The sequence below is a fragment of the Psilocybe cubensis genome, chromosome 12 (genome assembly GCF_017499595.1).
Source record: "Psilocybe cubensis strain MGC-MH-2018 chromosome 12, whole genome shotgun sequence".
Taxonomy (NCBI): Eukaryota; Fungi; Basidiomycota; class Agaricomycetes; order Agaricales; family Agrocybaceae; genus Psilocybe; species Psilocybe cubensis.
Window position 1 is genome coordinate 836,375 of NC_063010.1, and position 21,525 is coordinate 857,899.

At 46.0% G+C, this 21,525-nt stretch overlaps 5 protein-coding genes across 5 annotated transcripts; 2 read left to right on the forward strand and 3 right to left on the reverse strand.

Annotated features, from left to right (window-relative positions):
• Positions 1-1,051: 1,051 nt before the first annotated feature.
• On the forward strand, positions 1,052-1,360 carry JR316_0012257 (uncharacterized protein; the record flags this gene model as incomplete). The annotated part of the gene is made up of 2 exons (XM_047897882.1): positions 1,052-1,242; positions 1,309-1,360. 2 exons carry the CDS (start codon positions 1,052-1,054, stop codon positions 1,358-1,360), a joined length of 243 nt encoding a protein of 80 aa, XP_047742771.1.
• Positions 1,361-1,894: 534 nt separating this feature from the next.
• JR316_0012258 (uncharacterized protein) lies at positions 1,895-4,221 on the reverse strand (the record flags this gene model as incomplete). The annotated part of the gene is made up of 9 exons (XM_047897883.1): positions 1,895-1,981; positions 2,281-2,592; positions 2,656-2,803; positions 2,860-3,150; positions 3,207-3,337; positions 3,394-3,475; positions 3,529-3,665; positions 3,721-3,883; positions 3,941-4,221. The coding sequence occupies 9 exons, from the start codon at positions 4,219-4,221 to the stop codon at positions 1,895-1,897; spliced, it is 1,632 nt and encodes a 543-aa protein (XP_047742772.1).
• A 603-nt stretch (positions 4,222-4,824) lies between these two features.
• On the reverse strand, positions 4,825-6,513 carry JR316_0012259 (Alpha-protein kinase vwkA; the record flags this gene model as incomplete). The annotated part of the gene is made up of 8 exons (XM_047897884.1): positions 4,825-4,876; positions 4,932-5,224; positions 5,294-5,591; positions 5,648-5,688; positions 5,750-5,791; positions 5,857-5,909; positions 5,959-6,371; positions 6,425-6,513. 8 exons carry the CDS (start codon positions 6,511-6,513, stop codon positions 4,825-4,827), a joined length of 1,281 nt encoding a protein of 426 aa, XP_047742773.1.
• Positions 6,514-10,601: 4,088 nt separating this feature from the next.
• JR316_0012260 (WSC domain-containing protein) lies at positions 10,602-15,416 on the forward strand (the record flags this gene model as incomplete). Its single annotated transcript, XM_047897885.1, has 20 exons — positions 10,602-10,738; positions 11,371-11,499; positions 11,937-12,119; positions 12,179-12,309; positions 12,375-12,456; positions 12,558-12,683; positions 12,739-12,853; positions 12,935-12,950; positions 13,030-13,211; positions 13,283-13,289; positions 13,364-13,370; positions 13,450-13,521; positions 13,583-13,844; positions 13,904-14,085; positions 14,157-14,260; positions 14,311-14,340; positions 14,390-14,544; positions 14,602-14,907; positions 14,964-15,114; positions 15,172-15,416. The coding sequence occupies 20 exons, from the start codon at positions 10,602-10,604 to the stop codon at positions 15,414-15,416; spliced, it is 2,622 nt and encodes an 873-aa protein (XP_047742774.1).
• A 1,184-nt stretch (positions 15,417-16,600) lies between these two features.
• JR316_0012261 (uncharacterized protein) lies at positions 16,601-20,680 on the reverse strand (the record flags this gene model as incomplete). Its single annotated transcript, XM_047897886.1, has 17 exons — positions 16,601-16,654; positions 17,060-17,090; positions 17,149-17,315; positions 17,366-17,459; positions 17,512-17,872; positions 17,923-18,031; positions 18,084-18,325; positions 18,384-18,453; positions 18,528-18,740; positions 18,794-19,040; positions 19,274-19,414; positions 19,470-19,507; positions 19,569-19,678; positions 19,730-20,165; positions 20,220-20,328; positions 20,384-20,583; positions 20,633-20,680. The coding sequence occupies 17 exons, from the start codon at positions 20,678-20,680 to the stop codon at positions 16,601-16,603; spliced, it is 2,670 nt and encodes an 889-aa protein (XP_047742775.1).
• Between the last annotated feature and the right edge of the window lie 845 nt (positions 20,681-21,525).

A 21,525-nucleotide genomic window follows, 5' to 3' on the forward strand; every position in this document is an offset into this window, starting at 1 on the left:
GTTAAAATAATCTTCCTCACTTGCATGACGAAAATTTAGTGACTAAGGCGCGATACAACACCGTAATATAACGTTGAGGGCGTTCCACTACTGTAGATCATTCACACGCGGGGTGTAGCCCAAATATGCCGTAGAATCCAAGGCTCCAAGTGAAGTTAATCGTTCTGATTATTTTTGCTATCTCGAGCTGATCAACAAAGCTTGCAGAATTGAGGTCAGAAGATATGGTACTGTAATATTTTCGGCTAGCGCTTTGTCGATACAGTTCATTTAAGCAGGCGACCGTATCTCACTAAGCTGTAAGCATTATTAATTCTGGTCAATTGGTCAGGTTCACGGGTACTTGGGTCCTGTCTAGGAGAAGACCTAATCCATGCCGTGGAGTATAGGTATGTCCACATTGGTGGACTGTCATTTTACTATGAATAACACACTATAAATAACACACAGGTGAGATGCTTTGAGCTTAACGATGACAAATCAGATGACCTGCATTTACTTCGGAGCTTTGTGCAGCAGACCTGGGCGCTTGTGCATTGACGCCCCTCGGATCTCAACAGAAGTAAGCTGATGTGACGTTGTTGAACAACTAGGCGATCTGCGAAAATGATCCGCGCTTGTGTCTGCGCCACATGGACTCAGTGTTACATGAATCCCAGTTGTAGACAAAAAAGGTTTAGTTCTTGATTTTATTCACGATAAATATTGTAAATGTATTCTGATATAGAGTAGGCGTTACCAGTAACATCCATTTAATTCTAATTTGCTGTCCAGATTCGGCGTAATTGAAGTCAGTCATGTTCCTCCTTATCATATACAAACTATTTTCGGAAGAACCCAGCACGTTGGGACATTAAACGCCATTTGAACAGTCACGGCAGGAGGCAGTATCATATTGTTATCATGTGTACTACACGTCTTCTTGATTGCTCGCAAGAATACAGCCTCTGACCGGATATTTACGTGCATACAGTGGAAGCCTATATAAGTACGTTTACCTTCATTGCTGTCCCCAGTCAAGTTATCTCTACTCAGTCGCTACTAGCACCTCATGTCTTCCACCGATGTCTTCATTGACTTCTCCAACAACGGAGATGGTATCATCGAAGTAATATACGATGACATCCACGGTATATCGCAAAGATTCGTGGTTCGCCCACAGCAAATTGTTCGAAGGAAGATGCCGATATCCCAATCCATTTATTTCACCTTCAACCGCGGCCGGTTCTCTCAGAACGCCACGTAAGTTCTATTTGCCTATTCTGACCTGTTACTGTTAACTTTTACTAACTAGCCTATGCCCCATAGACACAACTTCGTTAACAACAAGACGATCGATGTCAACATGTACTTTGTATAAGTGTTGCTACTTTGTGGACACAAGTACGTGCATATCACAGCTTCACAGCGAGGTACATTAATAAATACGCATAGGATATATCTTACTAAAGTCTGACAACGGTGTTGAGATACATAAAAGAAAGAAATACAAACATCGGACTCATTGTTGTGAATTGTGATTGTAGTAATTGTTCAGTGCACATGATTCTGTCAAATACAACTGTTATTTTTTTATTTGAGTGGGCTCGTGGCCACAGAATACACAGGATGCTGTGGTTGATAATTTTATTTGGGTCCTAAGGTACAATTAAATGTCTTTGATTTCTGAGAACTATCTATAAAATCAATTTGCGGTGTAAATTAGATGGATCAAGGCTTACCCGTGAGCTGCACTTCAGCTCATGCCTATTTTGGACGTGTGAGTTGAATATTTCTCTGGATTTACTTATCAAAAGATCTCTAGAACGTGTATCTCCTTGTTCTTTCTTAAGAGTCAGTGTTTGAGGGCAGAAAGCATGCTTACAATTGAATCGTTGTCCTTTTCAAGCTAGCCTCAAATTAGACCAAGTCCAATTCCCACGAACGCCAGGGCCGGACCGCTCGCGCCGAGGTTGTTTGTCTCTTGAAGGAGCTTGAAGGGCTATTGATGGAGGGTCAGCGAGGCACGCGTAGGCCGACACCTACTGGGAAGGTAGCTGCCAGACAACACTAAGTGCCAATCCACAATAAACAAATCCAATATTTACTGATTTTAAGTTGAATTGGACAAAACAAGCCAACAGAAACTTTGTACATTAAACGCAGAACAAGGGATATCAGAAGGTTCAACTATGGCTACAGAAATACACCGGAGCGCGCAAGGACTTGCAGTATAAGCTTTCTGACCTGTAGCGACCTTTGTCTCAAAAATCATAAAAAGAAGAAATGTGTGATAAGTACCTGTCTCTTTGAAATTGGTTGTTCCTCGAAGTTCACAGTTTGTAGAACTTTCCCATCACTGTAAAATGTATCCGGTAGAAAATCTTCTCTGTCATCATCGCTATCACTATCGTCGTTGTCATCGTCATCTTCTTCGTCGTCATCGTCGCTGTACTTGTCCTCGTCCGAGTATTCTGTTCTCCTCATACCCTCGGATATGTTGTAGCTTTGATGGATGAGTCCGAGCCTTGTTCTCATCCACTCAAGATGAGTCTCATCAATCTCCGCTGCGTTGTTGTACTTCCTGACCCAATATTCCCTTTTCTCCGGTAGCTTAACGCAAGGTACAAACAATCAGAAAAAACGGTGCTGCAATTCAATAAAATATGCACTCACTTCCGAGAAGAGTCCCTCAACGGTAGTTAGAAGTTCCTTGAGCCTTGAGCTCTGTTTCTTGTAAGGGTTGTCAGTTAGCACAATCTCTCTGACGTCCGTTACTTCTAGTTTTAGGCTCTCAAATCCCTCAATTGCGATTCTCATTACCCTAAAGAGACGCTGACAATTAATCATTCATATTGAACAATAAGTAAGATATCTTACTGCTTGATCTCCCTGAGCTTGCGAGTCTTCTGGCCAACCAAGATTTGATTGGCATGGGAGTAAATGTGAATATCGTAAAGCATCTTTACAATCTCGACAACCCGACCGTGGAAAGGCCGCCTAATGTTTGCTGCCAACTTGACGAGGTGAAGAATCTCTTCTGATGTACTGACATCGGTGTGCTGTAATTTGAGTAATAGTCCCCTGACGGTCCTCCATTCTTCTTCAAGTGCCGCTAGTTTTCCTGAACTTTCACCAGATACAAATTGTGAAAGAACATTGGTCGTCAAACTAATGCCGATCATCGTTCCATGTCGCAAATTGAAGCTTTATAGAATGACACTCACCTTTCTACTGCCCGCCACACTGTGTGGCTTTTAAAATACTCACGCCATTCTGTCGATATTGTACCTGCCGTAATCAGAGCAAAAGGAACATATGCAAGCATAATTGTCTTGATTCCAAGGGCAGTAAGATTCTGTATGTCAGATAGTGAATCAGTTTCATAACATGTAATGAACGAGGAGAAACGACCTCTGGAAACAAATGATTGATTAGTTTTTCAGCCAGTTCCCCAATGGCCATGCGTACACTGGTCAACAGCTTTCCATTAAGCCTGTATAAATTAGTTAGCCCTGTATGACGCAGCGATCCCTAGAAAATAATTACGGTTGATCAATATCAACATCCATTAATTTATTGGAAGAGATATATGCATTCAAGGCTTTAATCGTGTCGATATCGTCCTTCCTGCGAGACGCACTAGCATCTGCCACAAGATAGGGCTGCAAGCCGCCAGATAGGATCTATAAAGAGTTACACAATAAATCTTGAGCTAAGAGTAAGGAGAAATGGACACACTGTGAAATGCTCGTCGGCGAGATCCTTTAGGGCATTACGGAGCATTACCCTATCATTTTCCATTATCTCTATAAACATGATGGCCGACTCGATGCCATCTGTCGGTGGAAGATGGTCACGTTTAATGTCTTCTGGGTGGTTGACGTAGAAATTCAATAAAATCCTTTTAATTTGGAATCACTTGAAAAAATCAAGACATGGCCAATGAGCTTGTTCGTACCTCTCTAGAACCGGTATAGCAAGCGTATAGTGATCGAATACCGCCCATTCCGCAGTGTTTGCACTTTGAATATGCGTTATGGAACTCAAAATGGCGTTGTATATTTTTGATGCCCGAAAGTACACTTGGTTTGACGAGTGTACATCGCGTACAAACTTGCTGATGGCAGTGGGAATATAATGCCTAAGGAGAACCTCGATTAAGTTTGTGGCGGGGAAGCCCTCTGGAACGTCGGAAGCTTGATTGATAATTGTGAGGCTACTGATCGTCGTTGTATCCATAGTGTTATTATCCAAGTGAAATTGACGCTAGGGACTTTATCAACCTCAGTGCGCGGGTTCTTCGGGTAAACAAACAGCAAATATTTCGCTGGGACCTTCCAGAGTCACATTTATAGTTTTAATGAGAATAACAACGGTATGGAACCCGATAGCTGGGTTTTTGTTCCGAATTGTAGCGAATTGAAAAGCGATTCGTACCTCATATCAATAGATCGGTGGATAGCCTAAGAAGTAGATGAAGCTGAAAAGAGTTCAGAATTAGCTGATCCAAGTAAATATCCATTGTTCATGTGATTTCATATTGTACAGATAACAGTCATGAGACCTCACAAAATGACCCACGAGTGCTTATATTAGGAGACCTTGCTTAAAATTAGCCGGGCGCCAATGTCATTTATCCGAGAAGCGCTGAAGGCTGGCATACCTAGATAGCAATGTTGTCCCTCATTCATGGCGTAAGGGCCGACATTCCCTTGCACAATGCCTTCTCAACGCCATGAGTCCAGATAGATAATCATGAAACTGCACATGATAGCTAATGCCACACGAGCGTAAAGTAATTATATTCACTGTTCTGTCTCGTTCGACCTCCTGTTTCACAAATTATTTGAAGTGAATCGATACATCCATATCTTGGTTGCTTGAGAAATTTTGCCTATGATAGATTCAGGTCAGCTCCAAGCCAATGACCAAAATATTGGTAGATATACTTGATGTGATATCTTGCCTGCGAACCGCACTTCAGACTGAAGTAGTAGTCGGTATGGGCAAGAAGCTTTCTAGGTCGCGAGATTTGAGCTGGTCCCAGAGACCCTGTTTGGGCAGGAGCGGGGCCCTGAGTCCTGATAGAATCCAGGTCGGGATCAGGATCGAGATACACGAAATCGATTCTATCTCTTTCATTCAGGTTCTTGAGCGTAACATCGACTGTGGTTTTTGGCCAACCACCTGGCGGCGCAATACAACGAGCAGGAACCCGTTGCTTACTCGCGCGTGGTGTAGACTATGTAATGCATCAGCGTATGTTCATCAATCCCAGATACTTGATCAAGACACTTGCCTTACGCCATACCTGTTCTCGCACAGACAAAATATCCTTTCCATCAGCCCACGTGTTCACGACCTCATCAAACTCTGGTGGCTCCTCATACACCTGGTTATACTTGAGTGTGTAAACCTTTTTTTCTTTTCCCGATAACCACTCCCAGACAGCGTTAACCATTTCTTTCAAGGTAAACCCACTTTTGTGTAAACCTTTAATAGGTTCTGAATATTGTCGAGAAAGCTCCTCAAGCCCCATTTGCTCAAGAGCGTACCCAATGATGAAAGCGGAAAGAACGCGAACGTCAAGCAGGGGAACAAGTTTTCCCCTGCATGTCATATGAACTCGACAAATTCTAACAGAGGTGAGAACAAACTTACTTACCTGGTGATTTTTGCCAGGGCTAAGTAAAAATCATGGGCGTACTGTGCAGTACACTTTAGTTTGTATTGTCCCGGACGATAATAAATCGAAAATTGTACATACATCGTTCTCGTTACTCAGCACAGGCTCGCAAGCTACAATCAGCTATTGTTGAAATGAAGAAAAAGTCACCACAGTGCTGCTGAAACGAACTAACAAAAATGATGTACCATCGTTATCCCCTTTTCTGCCATCTTCTTTGCGATCTTCAGAGGATCATGACCTAAACCAATTTATTAACTTTGTCGATATCAAGGCATAAATTCACCTACCGTTTGGATCTCCCTGCGGGAATTCATCATCTTCTTCGCCAATCCCATGTGGGGCGGCGTCCGTAATTAAGATTACCAGCTTTGCGGCATCAGTCCTCCATTCAAGCCTAAGACTATGCTCCAATGCAGCAGTAACGGCTTCAGGATAATCCGAGCCTCCATTAGCCTCCAGGGACCTAAGATTATGGTAGAATTGTTCGACGTCGAATGTAAATCCACCAAAGTCCTTGGTAACGAAGTCTTCATCTTCACCATGATCACAAAACGCAATCAGGCCAACGCGCATCCCCTCTTTACGCGTATCGAGGTTCCCGAGTCCTTGGATGACACTAACAATCTCCAAACAACGACTGACGGTCCCTGAGATGTAAGGAGTTTGACTTGCCGTGCAGTCATGAATAAACAGAAGATCGCTATTAAGGATAAGCATTGTATGAAATGCTGCGCCAAGTAAATCGGTGCTCACAGAGATTTGGGACCACTGGGTGGGGTCGTAACTGGTGCCTCTGGAGTCAGTTTTTTGTTCTTTTTTTGAGTTTGACGTGGCTTCATCATCGTTTAGGGTGGACTGGAAGTGGCGTCTCTGATAGTGGAAGTGGGATTCAAACAGAAATTTGCCAACGGAAAGGATACCGACCAGATATAAAGGCAGTCTCCGCGATGCAGCCTCATGTACTACCTGTTTATTTTCAGTTCCCCAGTGATAATCTAACAGAGAAAATTCGTTAAAACATCTTCTATTCTAATTGAACTATTTTGGGTAGCCGAACACGACCGCGAGTTCTCTTCGGTGGCACAAATCTGAGGTGGTGTGACTGAGGGTCAATATAATACCGAAGACATCTCAATGTAGAAGTTTCAGACCTGGCATGTGGGTTCAACACCGCACAAAACTCAATCCGAGTGTAGCTTAGCCGCCGATGCATTTTGAGGACTTCTGTTATCTCGAGTTGATCGCCAAAGCGCGCAAAATTCTTCTCCGAGGTTCATCTGATATAGTTCTCAACTCATGCATTCGGGTTGGTCCTTCATGTGTCTTAACAGTGCATTTGAGCAAACATTACTGCCCCAGGGTTTAGGGATATATCAAGTACTGGGGTACTAGAGAAGCCTCCAAGTTTGTGCCTGTCACAATCCAACAAAATTAAATTTGAGCTTTGATGATAGGGGCCCGAATTTTTTTGATCAATTACCGCCTTCTGTTGTATGCAGACGCGCCCTGATACAGGAAACCGATTGCCCCAATCCTCAAGTCACGTACGGAGCGGTGGCAGGCGACGAATGCTGCTCGTCGTAGTGAAGGCAGATGGAGGAACAGGGGGAAAAATGAATGGCCTACGAAGCTCCTCGACGGTGTGTATGGAGCGGAGGGGGCGACGGGCAAGAAAAAGGAGCATGGCCTACTCGTCGTGGACCCTGAGTCAACGACCGAGATACGAACATCACACAGCCATCGAACGTGCCCCATCAGCCAGCCTAAAAAGCAGCAGTCCGCGCCACGCTTGAACATTGGTAAAGTATATTATCTTGAAGTCACCTCTAATGCCTGCCGGTCTGTGATTCAGCCCTGGTGCTTAAAGCGGAGGTCCGAAAGAGCAAGGCCTGCGAGGTAAGAGTGGCCTGCGAGGACAGTGGGCAGGGAATACGAGACGGATCCGAAACTACATGTCATTGGGGCAGTGGTATCAAGATCAAGTTTCAAACATACCATATATATTGATGTCTACCAATTGACTGTCGATGTCCTGGAGTCGTGAAGAAGCCTCCAAGTTTGTGGGCCCGAAAGTTTTGGTCTCTTACCGCCTTTTGTTGTATGCAAACACGCCTTGATGCAGGAAACCAACTGTTCTAATCCTCCACAAGTAGCGTCCCCCTTTGCACGTTATAAGCACAGGCTGTAAGCGTATACCCGAAAACGTGAGTTCAGGTTTGAACGATGGGCAATACGGAAGACGCACCAGACGCTGGCCAGGCCGGCCATGACCGTATTCTTGAAGTGTTTGTCGGATGCGATGCCCTCAGTGGCATAGAGCATGGACTGGAGGTGGTGAAAGAGGAATGGTGTGCGAGACGACTGGTGGTTGGGTTAGGAAGCCGAAGCTGGCGTGCGAGACGAGCATTAGGGACTCTTCTCGAACGACCGCAACGACGAACATGTCGTTGTGGTCGTTCGGGTGGACTGACGAGCAAAATACCGTGCGAGCAGATCACGTCATCGTTCGCAGTATGGTTGGTTTCTCTTTGTTTTCAACCGGTTGTCTTTTTCTACTATAAGTACGAAAAATCTGAATAGGTATATACACCTTGCCTTTCCATTCATGCTCTTCCGCTTCCCTTGTATCTATCTACTATTCGTTATTTTTTTGTTTATTATCTCGAGAGTCTCGAGATAAGAGAGCCAAGGCGGTTTCCTGAGAGTATCACTCGAAGTTTTAGTTGTATAGTTGTAGATGTAGCTATAGTTGGAATTAGCAGAAGGAACGGAAAAATTCACCTTGGTGCCAGTGGACTGCTACTGAAAACTGTGTGGGTGAAGGATTAATGAATCATACGTGGCTTTCTAATAGTAACACATACAATCCGCCAGGTTTAGTTTTGAAATTCAAATTAAATTATGCGGAGCACAAGCGGAGTATTGAGGTGCACAACCCAGCAGCGTTAGAAATGCAATCACTTTATAGGTATAAGGGTTGATGGTCCTCCATTTTGACTCACGTTAACACCTGAGGAAAGCCACAATAGTGATTTTCCAAGTCCGACGTGACATCGTGTGACTCTGCCGAAATCAAACCCAGCCGGCAAAACTTGAGCGGAGCTTGAAACATGCCGAGTGATGGTGTACAAGCCTAGGTCACCGGGGTCCACTGCGCAACATTCATGATCAATCCTGGGATACTCACACTCATGTCTGCGACAATCTCCTCTTGCCGATGTCAGGACTCTGGATCGCGGTGTATGTATATCCCAAGGAGTCCCTATCTATTTCGGTCCGCTTAATTTTGGCTTTTTTCCAACAACAACAACAACTCCGGGACAGTGCACATCAGCCAGCTCAACAATCAATGATTCATCTCCTTCACCTGTCGGGTAGGGGGAAAGAGAGATTCAGGGCAGAACGCGTTCTCGTCGGTCGCCCTAATGGCGCGTTCTCTCCTAAAAAGACCCCCAAGTCTCAGAAATATCAGACATCCAGACGTTGACAGCGCATAGTCTCCGTATCCATTACCTCCAGCGGCCTTCGCTCGGTTCTATCGGCAGAACAGCGACAGGTTAAGTTCTGACAGTCAAATCAGGACAGATATCCTGCTGCACAACAAACCAAAAACCCCCATTTGAAGGGGCGGCCGTCTGGTTCTGTCCTCATTACCGTGTCTGCCGCAGGTAATCACGTCCACTTGAACTGATGCTATCTATCTCTTGCCCTTCTCGGAGGGTGGGACGTGGACGTAATTGGAACGGAGGGGGAGGGGGGGCGCAAGGGGACCCTGCATGGATCGTGCATCGTGCAATTCTGCAAAGCAAAAATAGAGTTATCCCAACTTTCTTTTACGAGGCGTGGGTTTGGCAAGTCTCGGGCCATACTCCTCCCGTCAATGCGAAAAAGAAGTCGCCAGCCAGCCAGCGAGCCAGGCACCCTCGACTCCTGGATCCAGAATCCAGATCTAGCAATCGCTCCGTCCCCCCTCACCCACCCCCTTCATGTTTACCGTTATAGCTATAAAAACAGTTCACCTTGACTTTTGCTCGAACAATCTCTGTCCCCCGTGCATTTTCTTGTGTGCAGGTTATCAGGATGGGTATCTTAGATATCCTGTCCGTACCGCTCGCTATAGCAGCTGCGACTGTTCCTGTGAGTCTCATAGTGAAACCCTGCCCCGGAGTGGGGGAGGGATCGCCCTCCGCTCCACAGCGTTTATTTCCGTATTCCGTATTCCGTACTTCCATGTGCTAACGAGCTCCACCACGTATGTGTATTGATAGCTCGTCCGCGCCGAACACATCAACGTCCAACACCTCCAACGACGTCTGACCATCCCAACGACCCTCCCGAAAACATGGCAATTCCAGGCGTGTGTGCTGTAAGTCTCGTCCGCCTCTTACTCACGCCGACGCGTCGATTTCTCATGCGGACACGCACATATGACAGAGACAACGTGAATGGTGCTGGACGCACGTTGCAGAGCGCGTCGACAACGAGCCCGAATATGACCATTGAGACTTGCATCAATTTTTGCGATGCGGGAGGGTTTTTCTTTGCAGGTGTTGAGTTTGCTGTGAGTTATTTCTTTCTCCTTGTTCTGCGCATCACTCTCCCTACCCTACTCGCGCTCGACCTTTGAACTGATTCTTGTATTATCTATCTAGGATGAATGCTGTGAGCACCACTTTCACTTTACCTTTCCTTCTTTGCCACCCCCCCCCCTCCCCCTACTTCTTACACTTCATCCTTCTCGCGTCGTCTTCCATTCTCGACCGACGTACGCGTCGGTCGAGAATAGGATTGGCCATAGAAGGATGTGTTGATTCGATCAAATCAAATGAACTGCGAGAAACAAAGTCTAATCTGGCTGACCCACCACCCCCCGAAATTAGATTGCGGGAACGCTGTGACCGCGCCCAACGCCACGCTCTCCGACTGCAACATGGCCTGTGCAGGCAACCCCGCCGAGCCGTGCGGTGCAGGAAACCGACTGGACGTGTTCTGGAATGGCAAGATGCCCCCTGCGCCTCCGCAGATTGTGCCGAGCGTTGGCAAATGGGTTTCGCTTGGTTGCTTTACGTACGTGTGATCCTTTCTTTTTTCATTTCCCATTTCATTTCGTTGTCGTTTTTTTGGTTTCCTCCGAGACGAGGTTGGCAGTGTTTGACGGACTGACTGGCTGGCTGGTTGGGTGTTCGGCCATCTTTCGATCTCGGAGTTTATGCTGCTGTGTCAACACATTGTTCTCGTCCGCCATGCCGTTTTTAATTATTGGATCTACGTGGATTCCTGGACGGCAATGCGGGTTCCGTTTCTATTTTCTGTTCTGTTCTCCTTCTTTCTACTACTTCTTCAACAAAGGGCTTGTCTTGGCACTTCATTTTTTGTGCCTTGGCTAAACCATAATCAGCTTCCAACGCGCTTTCACGAGAGCTGTGCTTGTGTTCAAGTTTCAACTGTCGTGCTTCTCTACAAGACACGCCCCCTTTTTTCCATCGCGTCGCGTTCGTTATCGCTCTATCGCGTGTCTTCTTTGCCTTCGGCGGATTTTGCATGTGCATTTCCCATTTCTCTTTCATGGGTACCCATCTTGAGTCCCTATTTCTTCATTCATACACCCCTTCATATCTTCGGACCTTCGTCGCTTCCCAAATTCGCGATATGCATGCATTGTAATCGACTCATACTGATGCTGATTTTCGGTCTATCAGCGATAATGTCAACGGACAGGGACGTTCGTTGCCCAATCCGACTACTCCAGCGGGACAGGTCACTATCGAGTCGTGCACGACTGCATGCTTCAATGCTGGATTTGGACTTTCGGGGACTGAGTTCTCAGAGTGAGTGGTGCTACTTTTTTTTAAAAAAAAATTGGAGTGTGTGAGCTGACGCGTTTGTGCTTTTTTGTACTTTGACTTTTACTTTTTTTCATTTACATATTCATAATGATTTCAATTTTGATTTCATTTATTTTTGTTTGACTTGACTTGACTCGACTATTTTGACTTTACTTGGCTTGGGGGGTCTTGATGATAAAGTGAATGCTGTAAGTGACCGATTTACCTCACGACGTTTGATAGTCATAGCTGACTCTCACACCCATCTTTCTCCCTTCCTTCCTTCTTTCCATCTGTCGCCTTTCTTCCTGCTCTTCTTCCTGTTCTTCCTTTTCCATCCAACCCCATGATCATCACTCGCCAGATTGCGCCTCGGCAATAACCAATGGTGGCGTCTCTGCGAGCGCTGCGGACTGTAACATGGTCTGTCAAGGAAACAGCTCGGAGTTCTGCGGAGGTCCGAATAGATTAAACGTCTACAATTATACTGGCACAGACCTGCCTGTTGTCTCTGGCGGAGGCGGAGGTGCAGCCGGTGGAGGAGGTGGAGGAGGCACGGCTCTAGGTGTCTTCCCTGTCCTCTCGGGTCTTCCTACTGGCTGGTCGTACAACGCTTGCTGGGTGTAAGTCTCTTTTCAACTTATACTTGATGGCGGACTTGATCTCATTACTGGGTATACAGTGATAACGCCCATGGACGCGCGTTCGTTTTCCAGGCTCCTGGAAGCCAAACCAACACCATTCAGTCCTGTATCGCGCAGTGCCAGGCGCAGAACTTCACCGTCGCAGGAACAGAGTTCTCTGACGAATGCTGTACGTACCATCGTCCCCTCCTCATTTCCGTTTTCTTGGTTAGGTGTTAACGCGCCCATCTGCAGACTGCGGCAACACCCTCGTTGATGGCGCCGTCATTGCCTCTGACCCGACAACGTGCAACATGGGATGCGCAGGAAATGCGACGTACGTATATCATTCTTGCTCCTCCTCCTCGCGTTCATTTCCGCTTTTTGTGTGCCGCGCATCGAGCGTCCCGCTTACGTCTTTGTTCTTGTGTTGTCCAGGCAAGCATGTGGAGGCCCTAACCGCCTGTCTGTGTACACCTCCAACAAGCCGCTCGTCGCACTCCCTGTTCCCTCCGCAATGACCACCAATCTTCCAGGAAACTGGACGTACAAGGGTTGTCTCAGGTGACTTCTTTCATGGTTGATTTTTATTCGTTATTTATCGATTTTTAATATGAAGAGAAACCGCCACCGGAAAGATGTTCCCTAACCAGATCATCTGGATCGGCAACAACACTGCGCTTGCTTGCATGAACCAGTGTGCCGCCTTCGGATTCACCGCTGCTGGTGTCGAGGTGGGTTCTGGACTCTCGCTGATTACATCGATTCTTTTCTAACACCCAGGTTCTTTTCTTCTTTTTCTTCTTCTTCCCTAGTTTGGGCAAGAGTGCTGTAAGTGATACCCTTCAATTGACAGGCGATCTGCAAATCCAACACACTTGGCTGATAATAAATTATTATTACTATACAGACTGTGGTGATGTCTCCGACGTCACGAACAACAACGGTGTCTTTGGCGCAGAGAGTGAGTGCACGACGCCCTGCCCGGGCGATCCCGTGCACCTGTGCGGTGACGGAAACAGGTTGAATACCTACTTCTGGAACGGTGTCGTCAACAACTGGCAGACGCCCAGCAACATTGGACGATACGAGGTAAGCCTTCCCCTTTTCTTGGGTTGACCTTTCTGGGCGATGGGCTGATCATTGTACGCTTTTTCCCACAGTTCCTCGGTAAGTGGCGCCCGGCTTTTGGGGTTGCAATGGTTCGTTGACACTTTCCGTCTATCGTATCCATGATTCTCTAGTGCCTGGGTACGTCATTTCAACATCTCGTTTTGAGTAATAAGTTGGAGCCACATTGCTTATTATGTGTTCGCCTCTGATCTCCCAGTCTGGTTGTTCCGCTGATCGCTACATTGGGTATCAACAACAAGGTTACCTTTTTGGAGAAAGGAGGAACCGGGTGCGTTTTCTTTTGAAATTTGAGTATTTTTTAAAGGTGCTGATGATCTTCATACTTTCAGTATCCCGAACGCTACTGGCGCATACGAGCTTGACTTGAGCTTGGTAAACAACTTTGGAAAGACATGGCGAGAGATGCACATCAAGACCGACGTGTTCTGCTCTGGAAGTGTTATTATGCCCGACAAGGCTGGAAGGCAAATCAACGTTGCAGGATGGGCTGAAGATTCCAACTTTGGTGTCCGCCTCTACACGCCCAGCGGCTTTACTGGAGTCAATGGCACCACCGACTGGGAGGAAAATGGCGATGTGCTCAAATTGCAGGTATGCAGAGGTGCAGTGTACAATTAACCGATGGCAAATCGCTGATTTTGCTCCTTTAGCGTGCTCGGTGGTACCCAACGGCCACTGTTCTTTCGAATGGCTCGATTCTCGTTATGGGAGGAGAGATTGGAAGTAACTCTGCTCCTCAACCCAACTTGGAAATTCTTCCCAAGCCTGATGGAGGCGACACCGTCATCGACTTGGACTTCCTTCTCAGAACCGATCCTAACAACTTGTATCCGTTCGTGATTGTCCTTCCTAGCACTAACCTCTTCGTAGGCAAGTCTATTCACGCTCTATGAGTGCGCATAGAGCTGAATGTTATTTAGGGTACTTCAACGAGGCTAGAATTTTGGAGCCCAAGACGTTCACCACAATCAAGACTCTTCCCAACATTCCCGGTAACGTCAACAACTGTAAGTTACTTATTACTTTCGCTCTTCTCTGAAATCTAATAGCTGTGCAGTCCTGGCTGGCCGTACATACCCGCTTGAGGGTGAGCATTTACTTACTGGTTCTGGAACGTAACTGATTCTCGAATCCAGGTTCTGCTGTTCCTCTACCATTGCACTTCCCGTATACCGATCCTCTACAAGTCTTCATTTGCGGTGGTTCGACCAATGGTGCTGGCGACGCCATCGATAACTGTGTCACAATTGCTCCTGAGGCAGCCAACCCAACCTGGACCCTTGAACGCATGGTGAGTCCTTGTGTTCATCCACTGGATATTTCATGAATCTTGTCTTATCCGTTTTAGCCGTCTAAACGAGTTATGCCCAACCTCGTCCCTCTTCCTGACGGTACCGTCTTTATCTGCAACGGAGCTACTCAAGGTTACGCTGGATTCGGTTTGGCCAACAACCCGAACTTGAACGCTCTGCTTTACGACCCTACTCAACCTGTTGGCTCCCGCTTCTCGATTCTCAACAACACCATCGTTGCGCGCATGTATCACTCAGAGGCAATTTTATTGCCGGATGGCCGTGTCCTCATTTCTGGCTCCGACCCACAGACCGATAACCCTGACGGTACCGTCAAGTACCCTGAGGAGTTCCGTATCGAGGTAAGAATGCATTTCTTTTTCTTTTTCGGATGGTTCATTAATCAGCAATTCTTCAGGTTTACATCCCTCCTTACCTGAACCAGGGTCTCACACCACCGAACTTCACTTTACCTAACAGCGACTGGGCATACGGCTCTACCAATACGATTACCAATGTCAAGTTCTTCCAAGGTCCCATTTCTAAATTGAGAGTCTCTCTTGTTGCTGGTACGTTGTCGAATTAGGTTTTTAACATGTAGTGGCATATCTTAAACTATTATACAGCCGCCTCCAGTACACACGGAAACGCCATGGGAGCGAGGACCATCTTCCCTCAATTCAGTTGCTCCGGAACCACTTGCACTATTACCGCACCTCCCAATGCCGGAGTCTCTCCTCCAGGATGGCATCAACTCTTCCTTCTGGATGGACCCACTCCTTCTCACTCTCAATGGGTGCGCATTGGTGGTGACCCAGCTCAGCTTGGTAATTGGCCTAACCTTCCTGGATTCACTGTCCCTGGAGTTTAAAGCTCCCTTACAATTCGGACTTCTAAATTGGACAATTTGAGCAAACTATTCCTTTTTATTCGCTCTTTATGTAGTTTATTGAGCCGTTGAGCGATGCTGCCGAGTCTCTTTTCCATGCGTTTATTGATCGTTCTGTCCATTTCCCAAGCTTTAATATATATAAATGTTATCTCTTCAGTGTGAATTTTGATGTCGATGCCTACGTCTGGGCCTCTGCGGATTGGAGGTGTGAAAACGACATATGCCAACATGCATGTACTAGGCACAAGGGCAGTGCTTCTCATGTGTGTCTTCTCCCGAATGGAAGTTCTTCGGATACCGGGGCTGTCAAAACCGCTCGGAGGTTTGTTATTTTTATGCAAATCCCGAATAATTGAACTCGACATATGTGTAAGATTGGGCTCATCAGGAACCAGCACCCCCTTAGGTAAGCAAAAGTTGGCTTACCTCCGAACCTTTTCAACCCTTCTGCACTCACACTATTCTACATTTTTGAACCACAGATATGTAGGTTATGCTTCTTTGAACACATCTGTGGTTTTTTTTTTCAAAAAAATTTTGATCTCAAGAAGTTATAAAGATTTTAATTTTTTTCCTTTTTTTTTAGTCTAACACGTCAGAAATGGTGTTTTCTCGAGTTTGGGAGATTTTCGAAAATTTGACAATGTTCTTTTGGCCGCTTATATAATGGTACACGTGACCACACGTGACAATAAGTCACGCCTAAGTAATACCTCTCAGACTCATTATGGACTTCCAGAGACTACAATTTGACCTCTGAGGTGTAATTCTATTATTGTGGGCATAAAGGCTAGTAGTAAGGATTGTATATGCACATTTATGAATTTTTTTTTTTTAAACTTTTTGTCTGAAACCATTTTCCGTCAACATAACTTTTGATTTTTTTTTCGAGCTGGATTTTGGCCGCTCTTGGCGCCAAGCCCATTGATTACGTAAGGGTGCTGGTTTCTGATGAGCCCAATCTTAACACTGAACTATCGGCATCAATCTTTTTTCTCGCAATCTCATGTCATGTCAAGAATACAGCAGGTACCTTGACTTCCTATCAGAAATTGATAAATGCTAACGTCGAGTTGATCCAAATTCTGACAAGTGACTGGCTGTACCAGGCCATCTGCAGTTCATTCCATCCGGCTACCTGAATCACGACTCATGATTAGTACTCAATCACCCGTAAATAGTGCTTGGAACAAAGATGACCATAGAACCAGTGTTTTCTATTATAAATCAATAAGTAATGAAGAAGGCATAAATAATGTACACGCAATGTAAAAGATTATATATATGATACAAGTCTACAAACATAACTTGACCATTTTAAAGGTCAACTTCAGTGCCGATGGTGCCAGATTTGGACCAAAAGTCCCCGAGGAACACTCGGATTGTCCGATCAGCGTAAGATACGATTCAAAGAGAGGATTGGTAAAGACAGTGTCCAGTTTGAGTCCAAAAGAGTGCGAGGTTTCGAGGAGAACGAACGTGAATCCCGAAAGAAATCGGGAACATGAAGCCAGAGAAGCAAAACAAAATCAAAATGAGAAGATAATTAACCAAGGGTTCAGAACAATCTGTAATAGCAATGTCAGCCACAGATATGAATGCCAACGAACCAAGGAACTTACTGGGAACAATAGATGCCCGCCAGCCACGATCCTGAAATTATAATGCGATCAGGTCTAGCACAATGAAAATCATATATTATAAAACTTACGCAAGAGGGACGATAACTCCCCAAGCATCTATACGCCAGCCAGGTGGTACAAGAGTTGTTGAAAGAATGATGATGGCGGCGATCGCGATGATGCAAATAAAAAATACACGTCCGTAGCGTTTAAGAATTATTGGAATTTCTTTCCAAAAATTCGACCGTTCGACTTCCTACAATCCTAGGATCAGCCTACATATGTTACACTGCAAACAACACTTACTTTGGCTGTTGCTCCCCAGGTGATATTATAAGAGAACATATGCGCCAATAAAGCTGCCGAGAGGTGCATACTCAAACCGCCGAAGAAGAACCAGCTATTAACAGAACTTGGTGAAAGGTTTTTTAGAACAGAAAATCAATACGCACAAGAATGGGACGTATCCAAAGTTCTCAACCAAAGACGAGAAGATGTCGCGCTGTCCAAGCCGATATTCCAAAAGAGTGTATGCTACATTTCCAGCGCCTGGGAAAACGACCGTGCAGGCTAAAAATATCTCAAAGCTGTGCATGTAAAACCCATCGACGTCGAGTGCCCAGCCCAAGAGGAAGTAATTCATGAACGACAAGACGGAGGACGCTGCAATTCCGTAGTAGCTGAACATGTACGACATCATACTAATCTTGTAGTGGACTGGGGCTCCGGACCATAGGAAAATACGCAGTTGTTTGTTGATAGGACCCTTACGATGCCATTCAATTAATGGATTAAAAATTAATTCGTTGCATCCTACACAGAGACATCAGAGTATGTTGAATGCAGTGGAAAGGAAAGCGAACCATATGCGTATTTTTGCCAGCGATTTAGCTCATCGTTCACAGTTAAGGATACACCCTCTTTAAAACCACCTTCGGAATAGTTAGCCCATCGAATTATGTATCCTTTGAGCTAAACGTGAATGATGAATAGGAATCCCGGCGTAAAAAATATATACACCCACTTGAAGACGCAGAGCCATGTCAAAGTCTTCCGAGACGTTGCTTTCTGACCAGACTTTCTTGACATTATCTGCCGGGTCCACGAAAGAGGCTTCCTGAATTGCAGACCAACGAAGGAATGCGTTGTGACCGACGAAAGGAGCGACTTCTCCATTCGCGCAAGACAAGGAAATGCATTTGTTAATACGGCGAGTGAAGTGGGCAATTCCATTCTCAAAAAAGTGGTGGGCGACCTGCATAACATCTAAAGGAGATATCAGATTCTTGGCTCTCTCTATGTCCATGGAGGGGATATGACTTACCTGATTCGTGCTGGATGATCGCTACTTCTGGAGACTCAGCTAATTCACGGGCAGCATCTCTAAAGCAATCCTAAATATTAATGAAAGTGAGTGATGATAACCATTGAGTATAGGGTTCAATTTTGCTAGCGGGACCTTACTCACTTCCGGAACCACAGTATCAGAGTCGACGATCAAGATGATTTCCCCAACACGCAGCGACCTCGCGTTCTTTGCCCATGGTTTCCATTTCTTCCCGCTGGCCTCGTATGTCTCCTCGATAGCCAGTTCCAGTGCTTTATCTTCCAAACTAATGGAGTCAAATGATTGACCGGAGTTTTCGAGTTCGATGATATGCTTCTCCATACACAAAGACAACTAGAAGAATCTAAATTAAAGCAGTACGACGAAGCAGGAGATGAATCACATACTTGTAGGCCGTAATTCATGTTGCTCGCCTTCTTGAACCTTCCAGCACGCTTGAAGCCATCAGGTTCGTTTGAATGAGGTGGACGAGCGACCCAGCCAATATTGTGGTTCTCATAAAAGGTTATCCTCTTATCGCGTTCTTCGGGGCTTAAAGACTGCAGACCGTCGTCGTGTACGAAGATAGCCGAGGTGCCTCCTTGTCTGGCATACGTTTGCATGGCCTTCTTCAGAGAATTGACCGAAGGTGTACTGTAATGAAATCAGGCATCGTAAGCAAAAGCATGTGCGAAAGAAGGATGTCTCCGCGAGAAGAAGATTAATGTAGAGGTGTAAATTAAATGCTTGGAACAGGGTGACCCCGGCTGTATAAAGCCTGGACATTGAACTCATTCACCCCCAGGCTTTCATTGAAAGCACGTGATCTCAATTTGGCACACTGCCTCGGATCCGTCGTTGAGTAGAAGGAATAAGGGATGACTTACATGGTCTCTTCAAGACTCTCCTTGTATACGGGCATCTCGATCGTGATATGGGGGAGGCGCTGGTCGACGTCGGGGTTAGGTTCGGGGCGAACGGCAGAATAGTACCGCGAGTTCTCGTGGTACTGCGCAATAGGCCCAATGCTGTTGAACGTAAGATGTCAGATAGAATATAGAAGGATACAGTATAGACACGTACATCATCGCAATAGTGGTAATAATTTGCAGAGAGAAGAACTAAAATTGGGTTATAAATGAGATTTTTACTTTTTTCTAAAGACAAACATCGGGAGCTCACCAATGCGACGCAAACCAGGAAAGGAGCGGTCACAAGCAATGCAAAGCGTTTGTAATCCCCATCTAATCTCCATTCCTGAAGTAGCATATTTGTACCACTGCCAACGAAGACTGGAAAAGAGTATTAGACAAGTGTCCCGCAAGCTGGGTATTGAGACTCACAGACAGATAACCCAAGTCCTAGACCGCCATAGATGGGAGCAAAGAGGCGAATAGGCCTAGCCTGGGCAGCCCTCTTCTCGGGGTCTGAAGATGCCGAAGGTGATTTCTTTGCAGAAAGCTTCCAGCTCCAGTTCCAAAATTTCTTTTTGGGAGGGGTTTCGGGTGCAGCTGTCGTAACTTCCTTCTCGGCCAGAGCTGCCGATACGACAGCAGGATCAGGGACGGTGATAGACGACCGTGTAGTCTTCTCGTTAAGGTTCACGTTCGAAGCGGCCGTGGAGGGCGCAGATGAATTGGAGGCAGAGGTGACGATGGAGGGGGTGGTGTGGTGTCTGGACCGCCATACGAGCTTCATCAATTTCTCCTCAAACTCGTTGCATAATGGGACGATGTTATCGAGGTTGTCGGACCAAACGACCAAGACATGCTCGTCACGCTATGCCAATTGAACTCAGAGCGAATAATTTTATGCGGTTGAAATGTAACTCACGATGAAGGCACCACACTGTTCTTTGTCTGCTTTCGGCAAGTGACTTACGGTATCCAAAATTTGAATGCGAGTATTCTGATCGATGTAAATCGCGGTCGCATCTTCTGCCCTGAAGAGAGTAAACAGAGTTAGAAGTACCATATGAAGGTGCTGTATTTACTTACACAGTGCCTAGGGCGGAATGCACAGCAGCTGTCCGTACTTTAACGGCCACAAGAGGGTTGAGGCCGCGTACGGCAGCTTCGAAGGGAATCAAGTATGGGTTTTCGTAAGGAAAAACCCGAAATTGACCAGGCTCGACTCGCAGGCAGACACCAGCAGAGATGTTTTCTTCAGTGGGTTTGAACCAGGCGTCTCCAAGCGTCTGAAAAAATCGGTCAACCGCTTTCTATAACCGCACACAGGGGACTCACGGTGCGGAAAATCCAATGGAGGACTGCATCGAATGAATCGTAATCCATGGATACCAGTCTAAATTACAGTGGCTAACGAAGGAAAGGAAAGCCAGGAGCGTAGGGTAAGGTAGACACACACACTTGAAAGCCCAAGGAACGGCAGTGTGAATACGAGTATAAAAGAGAATCGTCCTCGCGAGATTCAATCAGACGTCGTTGTGATTCTTTAGTAATTCCGCAAAAGATGTGCCTGCTGGCTAGGAAGAGGATGAAGGAGCTCCTAGATTCAAAGAGAGATCCCGGAGTCACCACGACAGGCGGTACACGTCTAGGAATCGACATCTATCTATCGGAACAAAAACAGAATGGGAAGATATTCCCTCGGTCGAACTTTTGTCCCTTTGGTGGATATTAGCAGATATGTCCCTCGATTGAACGGTCTGTTGTTCTCAGATGTCTTTTTCACCCGCATTCTGTCCACTAAACTGATCGGATTATGATTATGCAATGGGCCGTGGAAGATGCGAAAATAACGAATGTTGGCTGCTGGCATGATCCTCCGAGAACTTTAGAAGCACCCATGCGATCCGTGAGAGAGACAGGCATTAAGCCCAAAGGAAGCCTGGTCGCAAACACGCCGTTAGCATAATCCAAACAGCAATCGCTGGGTTCCATGGGATTTCCATTTGAACGCGTTTTCGTGGCGTATCAGTTCCTCCATACGCTCCGAGTCGACTATGTCCCAGTCAAAGTTGTGTTAGTGAATTTCCAACACGGTATTGACACGCTCTGATGCGGGTCTGTCAGAATTGGCGGCATATAGGATCAATTTCCGAGCCTCTTTGTCTGTTCTTGGAGTCGATTCCAGCTAAGAGACGACTAGCACATCCAACTGAAGTGCACTCGACTGA